Source organism: Pristiophorus japonicus, chromosome 2 (assembly GCF_044704955.1).
Source record: "Pristiophorus japonicus isolate sPriJap1 chromosome 2, sPriJap1.hap1, whole genome shotgun sequence".
NCBI lineage: Eukaryota > Metazoa > Chordata > Chondrichthyes > Pristiophoridae > Pristiophorus > Pristiophorus japonicus.
In genome coordinates, this window is record NC_091978.1 from 273,451,898 (window position 1) to 273,467,842 (window position 15,945).

At 41.3% G+C, this 15,945-nt stretch overlaps 1 protein-coding gene across 4 annotated transcripts in view; it reads left to right on the forward strand.

Annotated features, from left to right (window-relative positions):
• Positions 1-1,205: 1,205 nt before the first annotated feature.
• tmem128 (transmembrane protein 128) overlaps positions 1,206-15,945 on the forward strand; it is a 30,454-nt gene continuing 15,714 nt past the window's right edge. For 3 of the 4 annotated variants that reach the window (XM_070871398.1, XM_070871397.1, XM_070871399.1), the window contains exons 1-3: positions 1,206-1,327; positions 3,513-3,654; positions 8,045-8,206. In XM_070871398.1, the coding sequence (XP_070727499.1) occupies positions 1,228-1,327; positions 3,513-3,654; positions 8,045-8,206 (404 nt within the window). In that variant the 5' untranslated portion in view covers positions 1,206-1,227. Of the gene's footprint in view, positions 1,328-3,512; positions 3,655-8,044; positions 8,207-9,926; positions 10,084-15,945 lie in introns of those variants that run through there. The other variant, XM_070871400.1, reaches the window with a different exon arrangement.

Genomic DNA, 15,945 nt, shown 5'->3' on the forward strand with positions numbered 1-15,945 from the left:
ATGCTGACTTGGACCGATCCTGTCACAGCTTTCCATATGCGTGGCTATTTCATCTTTAATAATTGATTCCAACATTTTCCCCAGTACTGATGTCAGGCTAACCGGTCTATAATTACCTGTTTTCTCCCTCCATCCTTTTTTAAACAGTGGTGTTACATTAGCTACCCTCCAGTCCATAGGAACTGATCCACAGTCGATAGACTGTTGGAAAATATCACCAATGCATCCACTATTTCTATGCCCACTTCCTCACGTACTCTGGTATGCAGACTATCTGGCCCCGGGGATTTATCGGCCTTCAATTCCATCAAAATCTTGACAGATCGGAAAAAACGTTTTTTGGCGCATGCGCCTCGTGCCCCGAAAACCGGCATTTGTGAGGTACAGACCCAGTGAGACCAGAATTTTCGGCACAATTTCTTCCCGATAATGGTTTTATATATACCTTTAGGATCTATTTTCCTTAAGTACCCACAGTTGATACTGGCTGCAGTAATAGTTTACATATGGTTAAAAAAATAATTGTTCTTGGGTTGAATAATGCCAGCATGGCAACATTTACTGCCCATCCCTAGTTTCCTTGAGATGTCGATGGGCCTTCCCCTTGAAATATTGCAATCTTTGTCCTGATGGTGTTTCCACAGTGGTATTAGATAAGGATTTCCAGGATTTTGTGCCAGATATAATGAAGGAACAACAGTTTATATACACAAGTCAGGATGGTGTATGACTTGGAAGTGGTAAATCTTCCCATGAAGTTGCTACTCTTATCCGACTTGATGTTAGTGGTCCTGGGGTTACGAATAAACTTGGTGCATTGCTACAGTGCATTCTGCAGATAAAGTAATACATACAGCATACAACAAAAAATATTGTTTTAGCAGCATTCTGTATACGTTGGACATTGGACACTGTTAATAAAACCAATGTCCATAGGCCAGTATTCGGTTGCACCAATACTATGCATGTGGTAGTACTTACAGCAGTGACTGTGGATATAGTGGACATTGGTGCAGTGATAGTTGCACAGGGTGCAAATATGGCTGCAGTGATAGCCGCTCCTTGTGCATCTATCACTGTTGGCACTGACTGCAGTAATTTACTCCCGGCGCAGCCAAAGCTGCAGCAGCACTGCGCGTGGCACTTGCTGCTGATTCCACGCGGAGGCTCCGCCTTCGGTGACGTCAACGCGTGGTTGCGCGATTATGTCGTTGGCTCTACAGCAAGATGGCGGAAAACGCGGAGCAGCTGCTGCGGATGAGGAGCCGCTTCCGGCAAGAAGCGCAGGCCACGGACCTATTGGAGCCCGTGCGACCCACGGCAGGAGGTGAGTGGCGGGCGGCGGGGAGCAAATCGATGTCTTTTTATGAGCGTGGGCCCCAGGGCTGTCAGTGGGCGGGGGCTCAAACCCGGAGGGGGCGTGACTTCTGAGGACGACAGGTACCACCCTCTCCTCTCCCCTCCCATGATCCCATCCCCCCATCCATCTCTCCCCTCCTCCCCCCCCCCTCCCCCCTATACATGAACATAAGAATTAGGAGTCTGCTCCGCCATTCAACAAGATCATGGCTGATCTGGCCGTGGACTCAGCTCCACTTACCCGCCCGCTCCCCATAACCCTTAATGTTTAAAAATCTATCTATCTGTGATTTGAATACATTCAATGAGCTAGCCTCAACTGCTTCCCTGGGCAGAGAATTCCACAGATTCACAACCCTCTGGGAGAAGAAATTCCTTCTCAACTCGGTTTTAAATTGGCTCCCCCGTATTTTGAGGCTGTGCCCCCAGTTCTAGTCTCCCTGACCAGTGGAAACAACCTCTCTGCCTCTATCCTGTCTATTCCTTTCATTATTTTAAATGTATCTATAATATCACCCCTCATCCTTCTGAACTCCAACGAGTAAAGACCCAGTCTACTCAATCTATCATCAGAAGGTAACCCCCTCATCTCCGGAATCAGCCTAATGAATCGTCTCTGTATACCCTCCAAAGCTAGTATATCCTTCCTTGTGTTAGGTGACCAAAACTGCATGCAGTACTCCAGGTGCGGCCTCACCAATACCCTGTACAGTTGCAGCAGAACCTCCCTGCTTTTGTACTCCATCTCTCTTGCAATGAAGGCTAACATTCCATTTGCCTTCCTGATTACCTGCTGCATCTGCAAACTAACTTTTTGGGATTCATGCACAAGGAGCCGGCGCCTCACAACTTGAGCCGCCTCGGGGAAATCCCCTCCGTGCCTTTCAGTTCCGCGCGGAGGGGTTTCCTGTACGGGCTGCTCCTGCACACCCTCAACTTTGCCATCCTCGCCGGCCGTCCGGACACGCCATGGCGCACCATCTTGCCGTCCGGAGGAGGCGGGGGTCCCCGATGGAGGGCACTCTACGCAGGGGTCCTCCCACTATTCATCGGGGACTTGGCCTGGAGGGTGGTGCACGGAGCAGTGCCGTGCAACAAATTTTTAAGCCGGTTCACGGACTCCCAGGCCGCCTGCAATTTCTGCGGTCTGGAGGAGTCCGTGTTCCATGTTTTTATAGAGTGCACAAGGTTGCAGCCCCTGTTCCATTATTTGAAGGGGCTGCTCCTGAAATTCTGGCTGCACTTCAGTCCCACTCTCCTGATCTTTGGGCACCCTGTGCGGAGGGGAGCGGGTAGGTCCGAAGGCCTCCTCGTAGGACTGCTCCTGGGCACGGCCAAGGGTGCCATCAGCCGGTCCAGGCAGCGGGCGGTCGAGGGGGTCGTTCAACCTGACTGCCTGCCTCTCTTCCGCTCTTACATCCGGTCCAGGGTGTCCTTGGAGATGGAGCACGCGGTGTCCACCGGTACGCTCGCGGCCTTCCGCGAGAGGTGGGCACCGGAGGGACTGGAGTGCATCATCACGCCCGGCAACCAAATTTTAATTTGATTTTACGTTTTAAAGTTAATTTGTTTTAATTGCCGGTGCTTTTAGTGTCCCCTTCCCTTTTATAGGGGGCACTGGGGAAAAATTGTGATTTTAGTGCCCAAAAAAAAAAACACAAAAAAGGGGGAAAAAAAAAAAAAATGGGCCTTGTAAATGTCTGGAGTGTCACCCAGGTCGGGTGGCACAGTTTAATGTTTATGTTTTCGCAGGTAGACTCTAAAAGAGTTTCATGCACAAGGACCCCCAGGTCCCTCTGCACTGCAGCATGTTGTAATTTCTCCCCATTCAAATAATATTCCCTTTTACTGTGTTTTTTTCCAAGGTGGATGACCTCACATTTTGCGACATTGTATTCCATCTGCCAAACCTTAGCCCATTCGCTTAACCTATCTAAATTTCTCTGTGTCCTCTACACAACCCGCTTTCCCACTAATCCTTGTGTCATCTGCAAATTTTGTTACACTACACTCCTCCTCCTCTTGCCTCTTGCCTCTTGCCTCCTCCTCCTCCTCCTCGCCCCCGTTGCTCGCATATCTTCTGGACAATATGAAAGTGAATCCTGCTCTACCAGTATTGGACAGTTTTAACAGTATCCTTTGTTTAAATGCAGATTTGGAAGATGAGGAAAAGAAGAAGGAAAAACCACTTCCTCGATTTAATATGCACTCTGTATTCTGGATTTTATCTTCTATTGCAGTGACGTATTATGTTGAATTTTTTTCCACAATTAAAACAGATTACCGAATAGAAGGGTAAATAATCTAAATATGTTTTACTTTTGGTATTTTGCTCTGTTATATTTTTAAGTTTCAAATTGTTGGGTTGTTTTGTTCTTTCAATCTTTCCTCCTATCCTGGCCTGAAACTGCTGACTGTTACTGTGGTGTAATTACATGGATGTCAATATCCCACTGGTTCTTATATGAAGTAGCTAATCTTCACAAGTGAGCCTAGACAAGAGAGTTAGCAGTGTCTTAACAGCTGAGTTCAATTCTGTCTTTATCTGATGTCCACAAATCATAGAATGGTTACAGCACAAAAGGAAGCTATTCAGCCCGTCAAGTCCGTGCTGGCTCTCTGCAAGAGCACTTCAGTTAATCACGCCCTTTCGCCTTGCAAATTTTTTTCCTTCAGGTACTTATCCAATTCCCTTTTGAAAGCCACAATTGAATCTGCCTCCACCACTCTCTCAGGCAGTGCATTCCAGATCCTAACTATTCACTGCGTAAGAAAGTTTTTCCTCATGTCCCCTTTGGTTCTTCTGCCAATCACCTTAAATCTGTGTCCTCTGGTTCTCGACTCTTCCGCCAATGGGAACAGTTTCTCTCTATCTACTCCTGTCTAGACCCCTCATGATTTTGAACACCTTTATCAAATCTCCTCTTAACCTTCTCTGCTCTAAGGCGAACATCCCAGCTTCTCCAGTCTATCCACGTAACTGAAGTCCCTCCTCCCTGGAACCATTCTTGTAAATCTTTTCTGCACCCTCACTATCCTCCTCACTGTTCACTATACTTCCAAGTTTTGTGTCATCTGCAAATTTTAATTGTGCCCTGTACACCCAAGTCTAAGTCAATATATATCAAGAAAAGGAGTGGTCCTAATACCGATCCCTGGGGAATACCACTGTATACATTCCTCCAGTCCAAAAAACAATCGTTCACCAATACTCTCTGTTTCCTGTCACTTAGCCAATTTTGTATGTATTCTGCCACTGTTCCTTTTATTCCATGGGCTTCAACTTTGCTGGCAAGCCTATTATGTGGCACTTTATCAAACGCCTTTTGGAAATTCATATACACCACATCAACTGCATTGCCCTCATCACATCTCTCTGTTGCCTCATCAAAAAACTCAAGTTAGTTAAACACGATTTGCCTTTAACAAATCTGTGCTGGCTTTACTTAATTAATCCACACTCATAATTTTGTCCTGGATTATCGTTTCTAAAAGCTTCCCTACTACCTAGGTTAAACTGACTGCTCTGTAGTTGCTGGGTTTATCCTTGCACCCTTTTTTGAACACCAGTGTAACATTTGCAATTCTCCAGTCCTCTGGCGCCAGCCCCATATCCAAGGAGGATTGGAAGATTATGGCCAATACCTCTGCAATTTCCACCTTTAATTCCCTCAACATCCTAGGATGCATCCCATATGATCCTGGTGACTTCTCTACTTTAATTACAGCCAGCCTTTCTAGTACCTCCTTATCAATTATTATCCCATCCAGTATCTCAACTACCTTCTCTTTCACTATGATTTCTTCTTGGTAAAGTACTCATTTAGTACCTCAGCCATGCTCTCTGCCTCCATGCGCAGGTCTTCATTTTCGTCATGAATCAGCCCCACCCCTCCTCTTACTACCCGCTTTTTATTTATATGCCTATAGAAGACTTTTGGATTCCCTTTTATGTTAGCTGCCAATTTATTCTCATTCTTTCTTTGCTCCTCTTATTTCCTTTTTCACTTCACCCTCTGAACTTTCTATACTCAACCTGGTTTTCACTTGTATTCTCAACCTGACATCTGTCATACACCTTTTTTTTCTACTTCATGTTACTCTCTATCTTTTTCATCATCCAGGGAACTCTGGCTTTGGTTGCCTTATCTTTGTCCCTCATGGGAATGCACCTCAACTGTACCCGAACCATCTCCTCTTTAAAGGCAGCCCATTGTTCGATTACAGTTTTGCCTGCCAATCTTTAGTTCCAATTTACCCGGGTCAGATCCATTCTCAACCCACTGAAATTGGCTTTCCTCCAATTAATTATTTTTATTCTAGATTGCCCCTGTCATTTTCCATTGCTAGCCTAAGCCTTATGATACTGTGATCACTGTTCCCTAAATATTTCCCGACTGACACTTGCTCTACTTGATCCACCACATTCCCCAGAACCAGATCCAGTAATGCCTCCTTCCTCATTGGGCTGTAAACGCACTGATCAGGAAAGTTCTCCTGAACACACTTCAGAAATTCTATTACTATCCCAGTGGTAATGAAATCCCCCATTATCACTACTCTCTAGTTCTTGCACTTCTCTGTATTTCCCTTGCAAATTTGCTCCTCTATATCCTTCCCACTAGTTGGTGACCTATAGAATACACCTAGTTGTCTAATGACATCTCTTTTTTTTCTCAACTCTAACCAAATAGATTCTGTCTTTGACCCCTCCAGGACATCCTCTCTCTCTCCAGCACTAATATTCTCCTTAATCAATACTGCTACCCCACCTCCTTTATTTCTTTCTTTCCTTCCCTATCTTTCCTGAACACCTTGTATCCAGGAATATTTAGTACCTAACCCTGCCCTTTTTTCAGCCAGGTCTCAGTTATCGCCTCATCATATTCCACTTTCCAGCAGGAGTCATCTGGTAGTGATCAGGAGCAGGAAGTCCCTGGCTGGTGTGTTTTTTCCTCCCTTACCCAGAGCGTGCACAGCCCTTCGAAACGTTAGGTTAAAGGGGGAAATAGTTACTGTCAAGTGTGGTTGATGTGTAATGACTCAGATGTGTGCAATGATCAGTCTAAGAGAGAGCAGAGTTAATATAGCCAGTGTTCAAAGGCATAATACAATTAAAAGGAAAAAAAGAGACTTGCATGTATATTTTTACAACTAATGAAGTACTTTTGAAATGTAGTCACCGTTGTAATGTAGGAAAGCTACAGCCAATTTGTGCACAGCAAGTTCCCACAACAGCAATATGGTAATGACCAGATAATCTGTTGTAATGGTGTTGGTAGAGGGATAGATATTGGCCAGGACACTGCAGCTAACTACAGCTGACAGTTGACACAGAAAAATTGAATAGGAACTGTGGACTGGGATATGTTGGTGACAGAAAAACATGATCAAAAATCATGACAAGAATATATGTTAGTGGAACTCCTGTGATGTTGTTCACAAAAAGTCAAAACTTTTATAAGAACTTTTACAAGGTAATGTTACCAGGAACATTAATGTTTTAGCATTTGCAGTGGCCTTTGGGTCTGGCGGTCCTGAAATGGGGTCTTGCAGTACTTTGAGGTGAGTTCCCTGTATCTGGGAAAATTTGAATGGAGGTTCTGGGAAGATTAGGGCTGTTTTTAGAATTGTTGGGAGAAAGATCCTTGAACCCAGCGGCATTGATGAGGGTGTTCTTAAGGTTTGACACTGAGGGGATTTAAACATTAGACGTTGCTACAATCAGGCAATATTGGTTTGAGCAGGGACGAATACCTTTGTGGGTATGGGATCCCAGGCTACTGTGGGCCTCTTCCATACCATCAGGCCTTCACCACCCATGTGTTCCCACTTCACAATTGTAATATCTTTATATAAATTTATCAATTGTGTGAAATAAAAGCTTTGAGAATTCAAGTGTTTTTCAATGCCTTTTAGAAAACGCAAACTCTCATCTTTCAACAACTTGATGCACAGATTGTGGTCTGGGAAATTCTATAAAGTGCACTTGTTCAGAATGCAGAGATGTGATTGGAAACTCTGTTGTGGGGTAACAATATTCAGTTGAAGCCCAGGCTTTTAAGGGAGGGGCTTCAAGTAAAAACTTTGAAGGCATTAAAAACGCAGAGAATAAATGTAACTGTTACTGCGTAATGTATTTTTCAAATGTTGTTTAAATCTTTATCTTGGAAATTTCAGTTACTTAGGAAAAAATGGCAGCTGAATAAATTTCAGAAAGCATTGTGATTTTTGTTTGCAACCTCAATAGTATTACTCTAGCTATAAAATTGGAGCAATTGTTTGACATCTTTATGAATGAAAACATCATCATATTGATCAGCCATGATCATTATTGAATGGTGATACAGGCTTGAAGGGCCGAATGGCCTACTCCTGCACCTATTTTCTATGTTTCTATCAGCACCATCTTACAGGAGTAACATGTACTGCAGGTACTTAGGAGTTTTTTTCCAAAGGTATGCCCCACATACAGAATTATATTAATAATTATCGTGTTTAGATCTTTTCTATTGATTATTAGAAATCATTGTTCCACTAGTCATTTTATCAGTTGGTGAATGGCTGTGGAGGACAATGAAATGAAAGAGTATATGTGATGTATCTGCCCAACAATATTGAAATTGCATTTATTCTACTCACAACTGTTTCTTGTCAGTAATCCTTTTTTCTCTCTCTAAATCAGTCGGTGGTTCCTTTTAGGCACCTCACTACTGATAATTAGCTTGCTGATTGCCATCTACTGCATATTCTACCTGGAATGGTACAAAGGGATCAGAGAATATGAACAGTATAACCCTACCCTGGTTCCTTCAGCTACAGCTGCTTTCATTGCTGCAGCAGTATGGTAAGTTTTTACAGTCAATATCCCAAGATCAGTCTGCTGCTTTTGAATTTAGCTTCTACTTGCAATAAATAAACTTCTGTGTAACTGCTGGCACTAAATGCAAATCTTAAACATGCTGTTTGGTTCTGGTTTATATGGGGAATTAATGCAATTAGATTTCAGTGTTTTAATCTTAATTAGTGGCCTGGGATGATTGGATGAATTATTGCTGATTAAAGTAATAACCTTATCTGTACTGTTTGATTAATATTCTCTGTCACAAAAGTATCATCTTGGCTCAGTGGTAGGACTTGCCTTCGAGTCAAGTTGAAACCCCACTGCAGAACACAAACACGTTACCTCGGCAGACATCCACTCCAGTGCAGTACTGAAGTAGCGCTGTGTTGCTGATGTCATTCAGACGCAATATTAAACTGAGGCTCCTTCGGGTAGAAGTAAAAGATCCTATGCCAGAATTTGATGAAGAACAGTGAGTTCTCCCATTGTTCTGCCTAATATTCCCCACTCCAGCAGTGACAGATTAATTGGCCATTCATCTAATTTGCTGTTTGTGGGATCTTGCTGTCCACACATTCTTGTATCTGCCTCGATAATGGTGAATGCACTTAAAAAGTAATTTATTGGTTGTGGGCCACTGCTTTAAATTGATCACAATACAAAAAGCTCTAATTCAATTATGTTATAGAGTGAAAGTGCAGAATCTTCAAACTAGAATGTTAAATTGGCCATTGATCTTTGAAGCTACCATAAATATTTTCTAAATATCAATTTTAATACAATGTTTGCTTTGCTTTTAAAGCTATATTTCTCAACACCATATTACCCTTGTGCTTCAGGGTTCATTGTTACCTTTTTATTCTTGGAGTTAGTATGAGAAAGGAAATATAATTCTGCAGTTTCTAAAGTAGAATATTAACTGAATAGAATAAGCAAACTGTGCATAAGTTTAGAATCTTTTTAACTTGTACTATTTCCTGAAAAAATTGTGATAATATGCAGCATTTTATTGGACAACATTTTTGTCTTTAATGTTTTTATCCAGTTTACTTCAATTATTAAAGGTGGTAGGAAGGGTAGTTGAATACTTTTAATATAAAACATTCCAGTCCCAACAATCTATGCAATGTTGGAAAAAAATATTTTTATCTTTTATACTGGTTTTTGGATCTTTGGCTCTTTTAAGGGAACTACTCTTCCAGGGTCTGCTATGGGAATATCAAGGAGTAGTTCCTGAGATAATCTGGCAGATCAGCATCTTTTTTAATGCTGGATGCTAATTCAGAGGCAACTGAGCTGGGAAGATTCAATGTGAGCAGTACACTTAAACACTGTCCCATTGGGATTCCCAATGGAGCTTTTTGCTGATGCTCTTGAAGCTGCTTGCAAAGAGTTTTCAGAGACCTGAACCATTATCCCTGTTAGATATTCCTAGTTTTTTTCTCCATTTTTTCTATCAAGTAGATTTTTAAACCTATATTCATCAAAGTGCTTAAACTTCTTTGACAAAGGGAGGAGAGAAAGAATGGGGTTGACGGTCATGTGTTTCTTTTTTCTTTGTAGATCTAATCATCATACCAATATTTTAAATGGTTTCCTTGTCTGCCATTGTAGATTGTATGTTCCTTATCTCTCTTGTGATCCCACCAGATTAATTATAGCTCGACTATGTATCCCAAGAGATTTTCCATATCTGATTCTTATTTTGTTATCTAATAATCAGTGTACTCGCTACATCAGTATCAATAATCTGAAGATTTTGTGTCGCTGAATGGGGTCTGAAGACTAGCAACTTTTTGACCTTCCAAAGGATCAAACGTTTATATAATAAAGTTATTGTACAGACAGAAGTTGAATTGTGATGCTCTCATGCAACCTGCATTTTAGAGAACATCATTAATGTAACCAGTTTAAGTTATATAAAATAATCTAATGCTCAGTTCTACATATAATTTATATGAAATTATATTTCTTGAATATATATAGATTTTGCTACCTGGATGCACTGTGGATATTTATGAAAGTTGGCATATGCTTTATTTGTTTCATATATATTTTACCTATACAGTTTAGATTGCTTATTGTCTTTAATTCACTTGGTAACATAGAACTTTAAAATACTAAACAATTTCTTATTCAGTCTGACTATAATTCAGTACATTTCCATAATAGATATTTGTTGTTGAATTTTATTGGTTAAAACTTCCAAAAGAATGCAGATGGCCTTGGCTCAAACACATCTTAATTGCAGCTAGTATATTGTAAATCAGTGAATAGGCATTTTATAATCATGTGTATAAATCAGCATCTACATGAAAGAGTGGTAAAATTAATTTGTTTTTTGTAATGTTATTTCTAAAAGGACAATGGTATTGAGATACTGCTGATATTTAATACAGTAATCCTGTTAATTCAGTGGTTTGCTCCAAAAAAATATACAATTTAAATTAAACAGCACAGGAGCTATTTTTCTGCTGTTTCAATTTGAATTAATCAGTTATAAATCGACCTTTACAATAACATTTCTTGTCTTTGTCAGATACATGTGTCCTTTTGTTAATTTGCTGCATCTTGAATAGTTAAGTCTCTTGTGTTTACTTTTTTCCTAGTTAGTTATTTTTTTCACTTGTTACTCAGCAATTCTGTTGTGCAAAATCTATCTCACCAGTTACAGTTTATACCCAAGCACATTCCACCCAAAAACAAGCGAATCACATTCTACTAAAACATTCTCCAGTACGGTATACAACTGCCATGACTTTTCCCAGTATAGAACCCTAAAAGTAAAATATATTTCTTAACATGAATGCAAAAATTCCCAAGTTAAACATTTTTATCGTCTTAGGCATAAAACTTGTTAATTTGCTTGCAGAATGACCATTCAAAACATGAGGCTACATTATAATTATACAACAGTTATACAGATGAGATAGAACATGTACAAAAGCAAAATACTACGGATGCTGGAATCTGAAATAAAAACAGAGAATGCTGGAAATCTCAGCGGGTCAGGCAGCATCTGTGGAGAGAAAAACAGAGTTAACGTTTCGGATCGATGACCCTTCGTCAGAACTGCCGAATGTTTGAAAAGGGCACATTCTTAAGCACAGAAAGGGGGAGGGGAAGAAAGAACAAAAGGGAAGGTCTGTGATGGGGTGATTAGAGAGGTTAGAGAGACAACAGGGATGATGGGCCGAATTGAAATGGTAATGATCGAGGTTAGAAAAAGGTTCATCTGGATAGGGTGTGAATGGCGTAGTAATGACCAGCTGCCATTGTAGACAAAGACAAAAAAAAGAGAAGAAAGACAAGAAAAAAAGAGAAGAAAGACAAAAAAAATAAGATGGGGGTGGAGGGAGGGGGGAGGGTTGGAAGAAAGGGAGCCAAAGATGGCCAGAGGTTAAACTCTGAAATTGTTGAACTCGATGTTGAGTCCAGAAAGCTGCAAAGTGCCTAAACGATAGAGCATGTGTTCTGATGAGTCAGATCTCAGCTTTCTTGATTTACAGCTGGGGTCATCTAGTACTTGGACCTACCCACAGTTGGAGTAGCGCAACAGAGTACAGTTTTTATAGAATAATACAGAATGGAAAGAGGCCATTCGGCCCATCGAGTCTGTGTGAGCTCTTTTGAAGAGCAATCTAGGAGAATTTATAATGTGGAACAAGGAAATGGCAGAACAGTTAATTAAATACTTCAGTTCTGCCTTCACGGAAGAGGACACAAATATAGTTCCAGAAATGCTAGGGAACCAAGACCCTAGTGAGCAAGAGGAATTAAAGGAAATTATTATTAGTAAGAAAATAGTGCTGGAGAAAGTAATGGGACTGAAGGTCAATAAATCCCCAGGGCCTGAGGATCTGCATCCTAGAGTACTAAAAGAGGTAGCCATGGAAATAGTGGACGCATTGGTTGTCATCTTCCAAAATTCTATAGATTATGGAACAGTTCCTGCAGATTGGAGGGTGGCAAATGTAACCCCACTATTTAAAAAAGGAGGGAGAGAGAAAACGGGGAACTACAGAACGGTTAGCCTAACATCAGTAGTAGGGAAAATGCTAGAGTCTATTATAAAGGATGTGCTAATGGCACACTTAAATAATATTAACGGGATTAGACAAAGTCAACATGGATTTATGAAAGGAAAATCATGTTTGACAAACGAACTGGAGTTTTTTGAGGATGTAACTGATAGAATAGATAAGGGAGAACCAGTGGATGTAGTGTATTTGGATTTTCAGAAGGCCTTTGATAAAGTCCCACATAAGATGTTAGTGTGCAAAATTAAAGCACATAGGATTGGCGGTAATGTACTGGCATGGATTGAAAATTGGTTAACTGACAGGAAACAGAGAGTAGGAATAAACGGGTCTTTTTTGGGATGGCGGGCAGTGACTCGTGGGGTATCACAGGGATCAGTGCTTGGGCCTCAGCTATTCACAATATATAGAAGCATAGAAAATAGGTGCAGGAGAAGGCCATTCGGCCCTTCGAGCCTGTACCGCCATATAATGAGTTCATGGCTGAACATGCAACTTCAGTACCCCATTCCTGCTTTCTCGCGTAGTAAGAATCCCCCGAGTAGTAATGACTACATCTAACTCCTTTTTGAATATATTTAGTGAATTGGCCTCAACAACTTTCTGTGACAGAGAATTCCACAGGTTCACCACTCTCTGGGTGACGAAGTCTCTCCTCATCTCGATCCTAAATGGCTTACCCCTTATCCTTAGACTGTGACCCCTGGTTCTGGACTTCCCCAACATTAATAAGAACAGAAGAACAGAAGAACAGAAGAATTAGGAACAGGAGTAGGCCTCTAGCCCCTCGAGCCTGCTCCGCCATTCAACAAGATCATGGCTGATCTGGCCGTGGACTCAGCTTCATTTACCCGCCAGCTCCCCATAACCCTTAATTCCCTTATTGGTTAAAAATCTATCTATCTGTGATTTGAATATATTCAACGAGCTAGCCTCAACTGCTTCCTTGGGCAGAGAATTCCACAGATGCACAACCTTCTGGGAGAAGAAATTCCTTCTCAACTCGGTTTTAAATTGGCTCCTCCGTATTTTGAGACTGTGCCCCCTAGTTCTAGTCTCCCCGACCAGTGGAAACAACCTCTCTGCCTCTATCCTGTCTATCCCTTTCATTATTTTAAATGTTTCTATAAGTTCACCCCTCATCCTTCTGAACTCCAACGAGTAAAGACCCAGTCGACTCAATCTATCATGTCGGACAGCAACCTCCAGATTTTTGCCATTATGCATGTGCGCTCGCTGGAAGTTGCTGTCTGATTTGCAAATGTATAACAGCGTTGTGAGCCTTACTGTTATTTTTACAGCAAAATCCAGCCCAATATACTTTAACTTTTTTTAAAACAGCATAGAAACCCATTGCACATAAAAATTTTAACATGATAGTTAACTGCTCACCATAGCATTTTACTGGGCGAAGGGAAGCTTTTACTACAGCTAACTAACATATAAATGATTTGGATGAGGGAACCAAATGCAAATGTAATATTTCCAAGTTCAGTGATGACACAAAACTAGGTGGGATTGTGAGTTGTGAGGAGGATGCAAACATGCTGCAAGGTGATTTAGATAGGTTGAGTGAGTGGGCAAACAAATGGCAGATGCAGTATAATGTGGATAAATGTGAAGTTATCCACTTTGGTGGGAAAAACATAAAGACATAATATTATTTAAATGGTGATAGCTTGGGAAATGTCGATGTACAAAGGGAACTTGGTGTCCTTGTTCACCAGTCATTGATGGCAATCATAAGAACATAAGAAATAGGAACAGGAGTAGACCATACGGCCCTTTGAGCCTGCTCCGCCATTCAATAAGATCATGGCTGATCTGATCATGGACTCCACTCCACTTCCCCGCCCGCTCTCCAGAATCCCTTATCCCCTTATCGTTTAAGAAACTGTCTATTTCTATCTTAAATTTATTCAATGTCCCAACTTCCACAGCTCTCTGAGGCAGCTAATTCCACAGATTTACAACCCTCAAAGAGAAGAAATTTCTCGTCATCTCTGTTTTTAAATGGGCGGCCCTTTATTCTAAGATCATGCCCTCTAGTTCTAATCTCCCCCATCAATGGAAATATTATCTCTGCATCCACCTTGTCAAGCTCCCTCATAATCTTGTACGTTTCGATAAGATCATCTCTCATTCTTCTGAATTCCAATGAGCAGAGGCCCAACTTACTCAGCCTTTCCTCATAAGTCAACCCCCTCATCCCCGGAATCAACCCTTCTCTGAACTGCCTCCAAAGCAAGTATATCCTTTCATAAATATGGAAACCAAAACTGCACGCAGTATTCCAGGTGTGGCCTCACCAATACCTTCTATAGCTGTAGTAAGACTTCCCTGCTTTTATACTCCATCCCCTTTGCAATAAAGGCCAAGATACTATTGGCCTTCCTGATCACTTGCTGTACCTGTATACTATCCTTTTGTGTTTCATGCACAAGTACCCCCAGGTCCCTCTGCACTGCGGCACTTTGCAATCTTTCTCCATTTAAATAATAACTTGCTCTTCGATTTTTTTTTTCTGCCGAAGTGCATGATCTCACACTTTCCAACATTATACTCCATCTGCCAAATGTTTGCCCACTCACTTAGCCTGTCTATGTCCTTATGCAGATTTTTTGTGTTCTCCTCACACATTGCTTTTCCTCCCATCTTTGTATCGTCAGCAAACTTGGCTACATTACACTCGGTCCCTTCTTCCAAGTCGTTAATATAGATTGTAAATAGTTGGGGTCCCAGCACTAATCCCTGCGGCATCCCACTAATTACTGGTTGCCAACCAGAGAATGAACCATTTATCCTGACTCTCTGTTCTGTTAGTTAGCCAATCCTCTATCCATGATAATATATTACCCGTAACCCCGTCAACTTTTATCTTGTGCAGTAACCTTTTATGTGGCACCTTGTCACGTGCCTTCTGGAAGTCCAAATACACCACATCGAATGGTTGCCCTTTATTCATCCTGTTTGTTACATCCTCAAAGAACTCCAACAAATTTGTCAAACATGACTTTCCCTTCATAAATCCATGCTGACTCTGCCTGACCGAATTTTGCTTTTCCAAATGTCCTACTACTTTTTTAATAATAGACTCCATCATTTTCCCAACTACAGATGTTAGGCTAACTGGTCTATTGTTTCCTGCTTTTTGTCTGCCTCTTTTTTTTTAAATAGGGGCGTTACATTTGCAGTTTTCCAATCTGCTGGGACCTCCCCAGAATCCAAGGAATTTTGGTAAATTACAACCAATGCATCCACAATCCCTGCTGCTACTTCTCTTAAGATCCTAGGATGCAAGCCCTCGGGTCCAGGGGATTTATCTGCTTTAGTCCCATTATCTTATTGAGTACCACCTCCTTAGTGATTGTGATTGTGTTAAGTTCCTCCCCCCCCCCCCCCCCCCCCCCATAGCTCCTAGACTATCCGCTGTCAGAATATTGTTAGTGTCCTCACCATAAACACTGATACAAAATATTTGTTCAGAGTTTCTGCCATCTCCATGTTCCCCATTACTAATTCCCCGGTCTCATCCTCTAAGGGACCAACATTTACTTTAGCCACTCTTTTCCTTTTTATATACCTATAGAAACTCTTGCTATCTGTTTTTATATTTTGCGCTAGTTTACTTTTATAGTCTATCTTCCCTTTCTTAATTTTTTTAGTCGTTCTTTGCTGGCTTTTAAAAGCATCCCAGTCTTC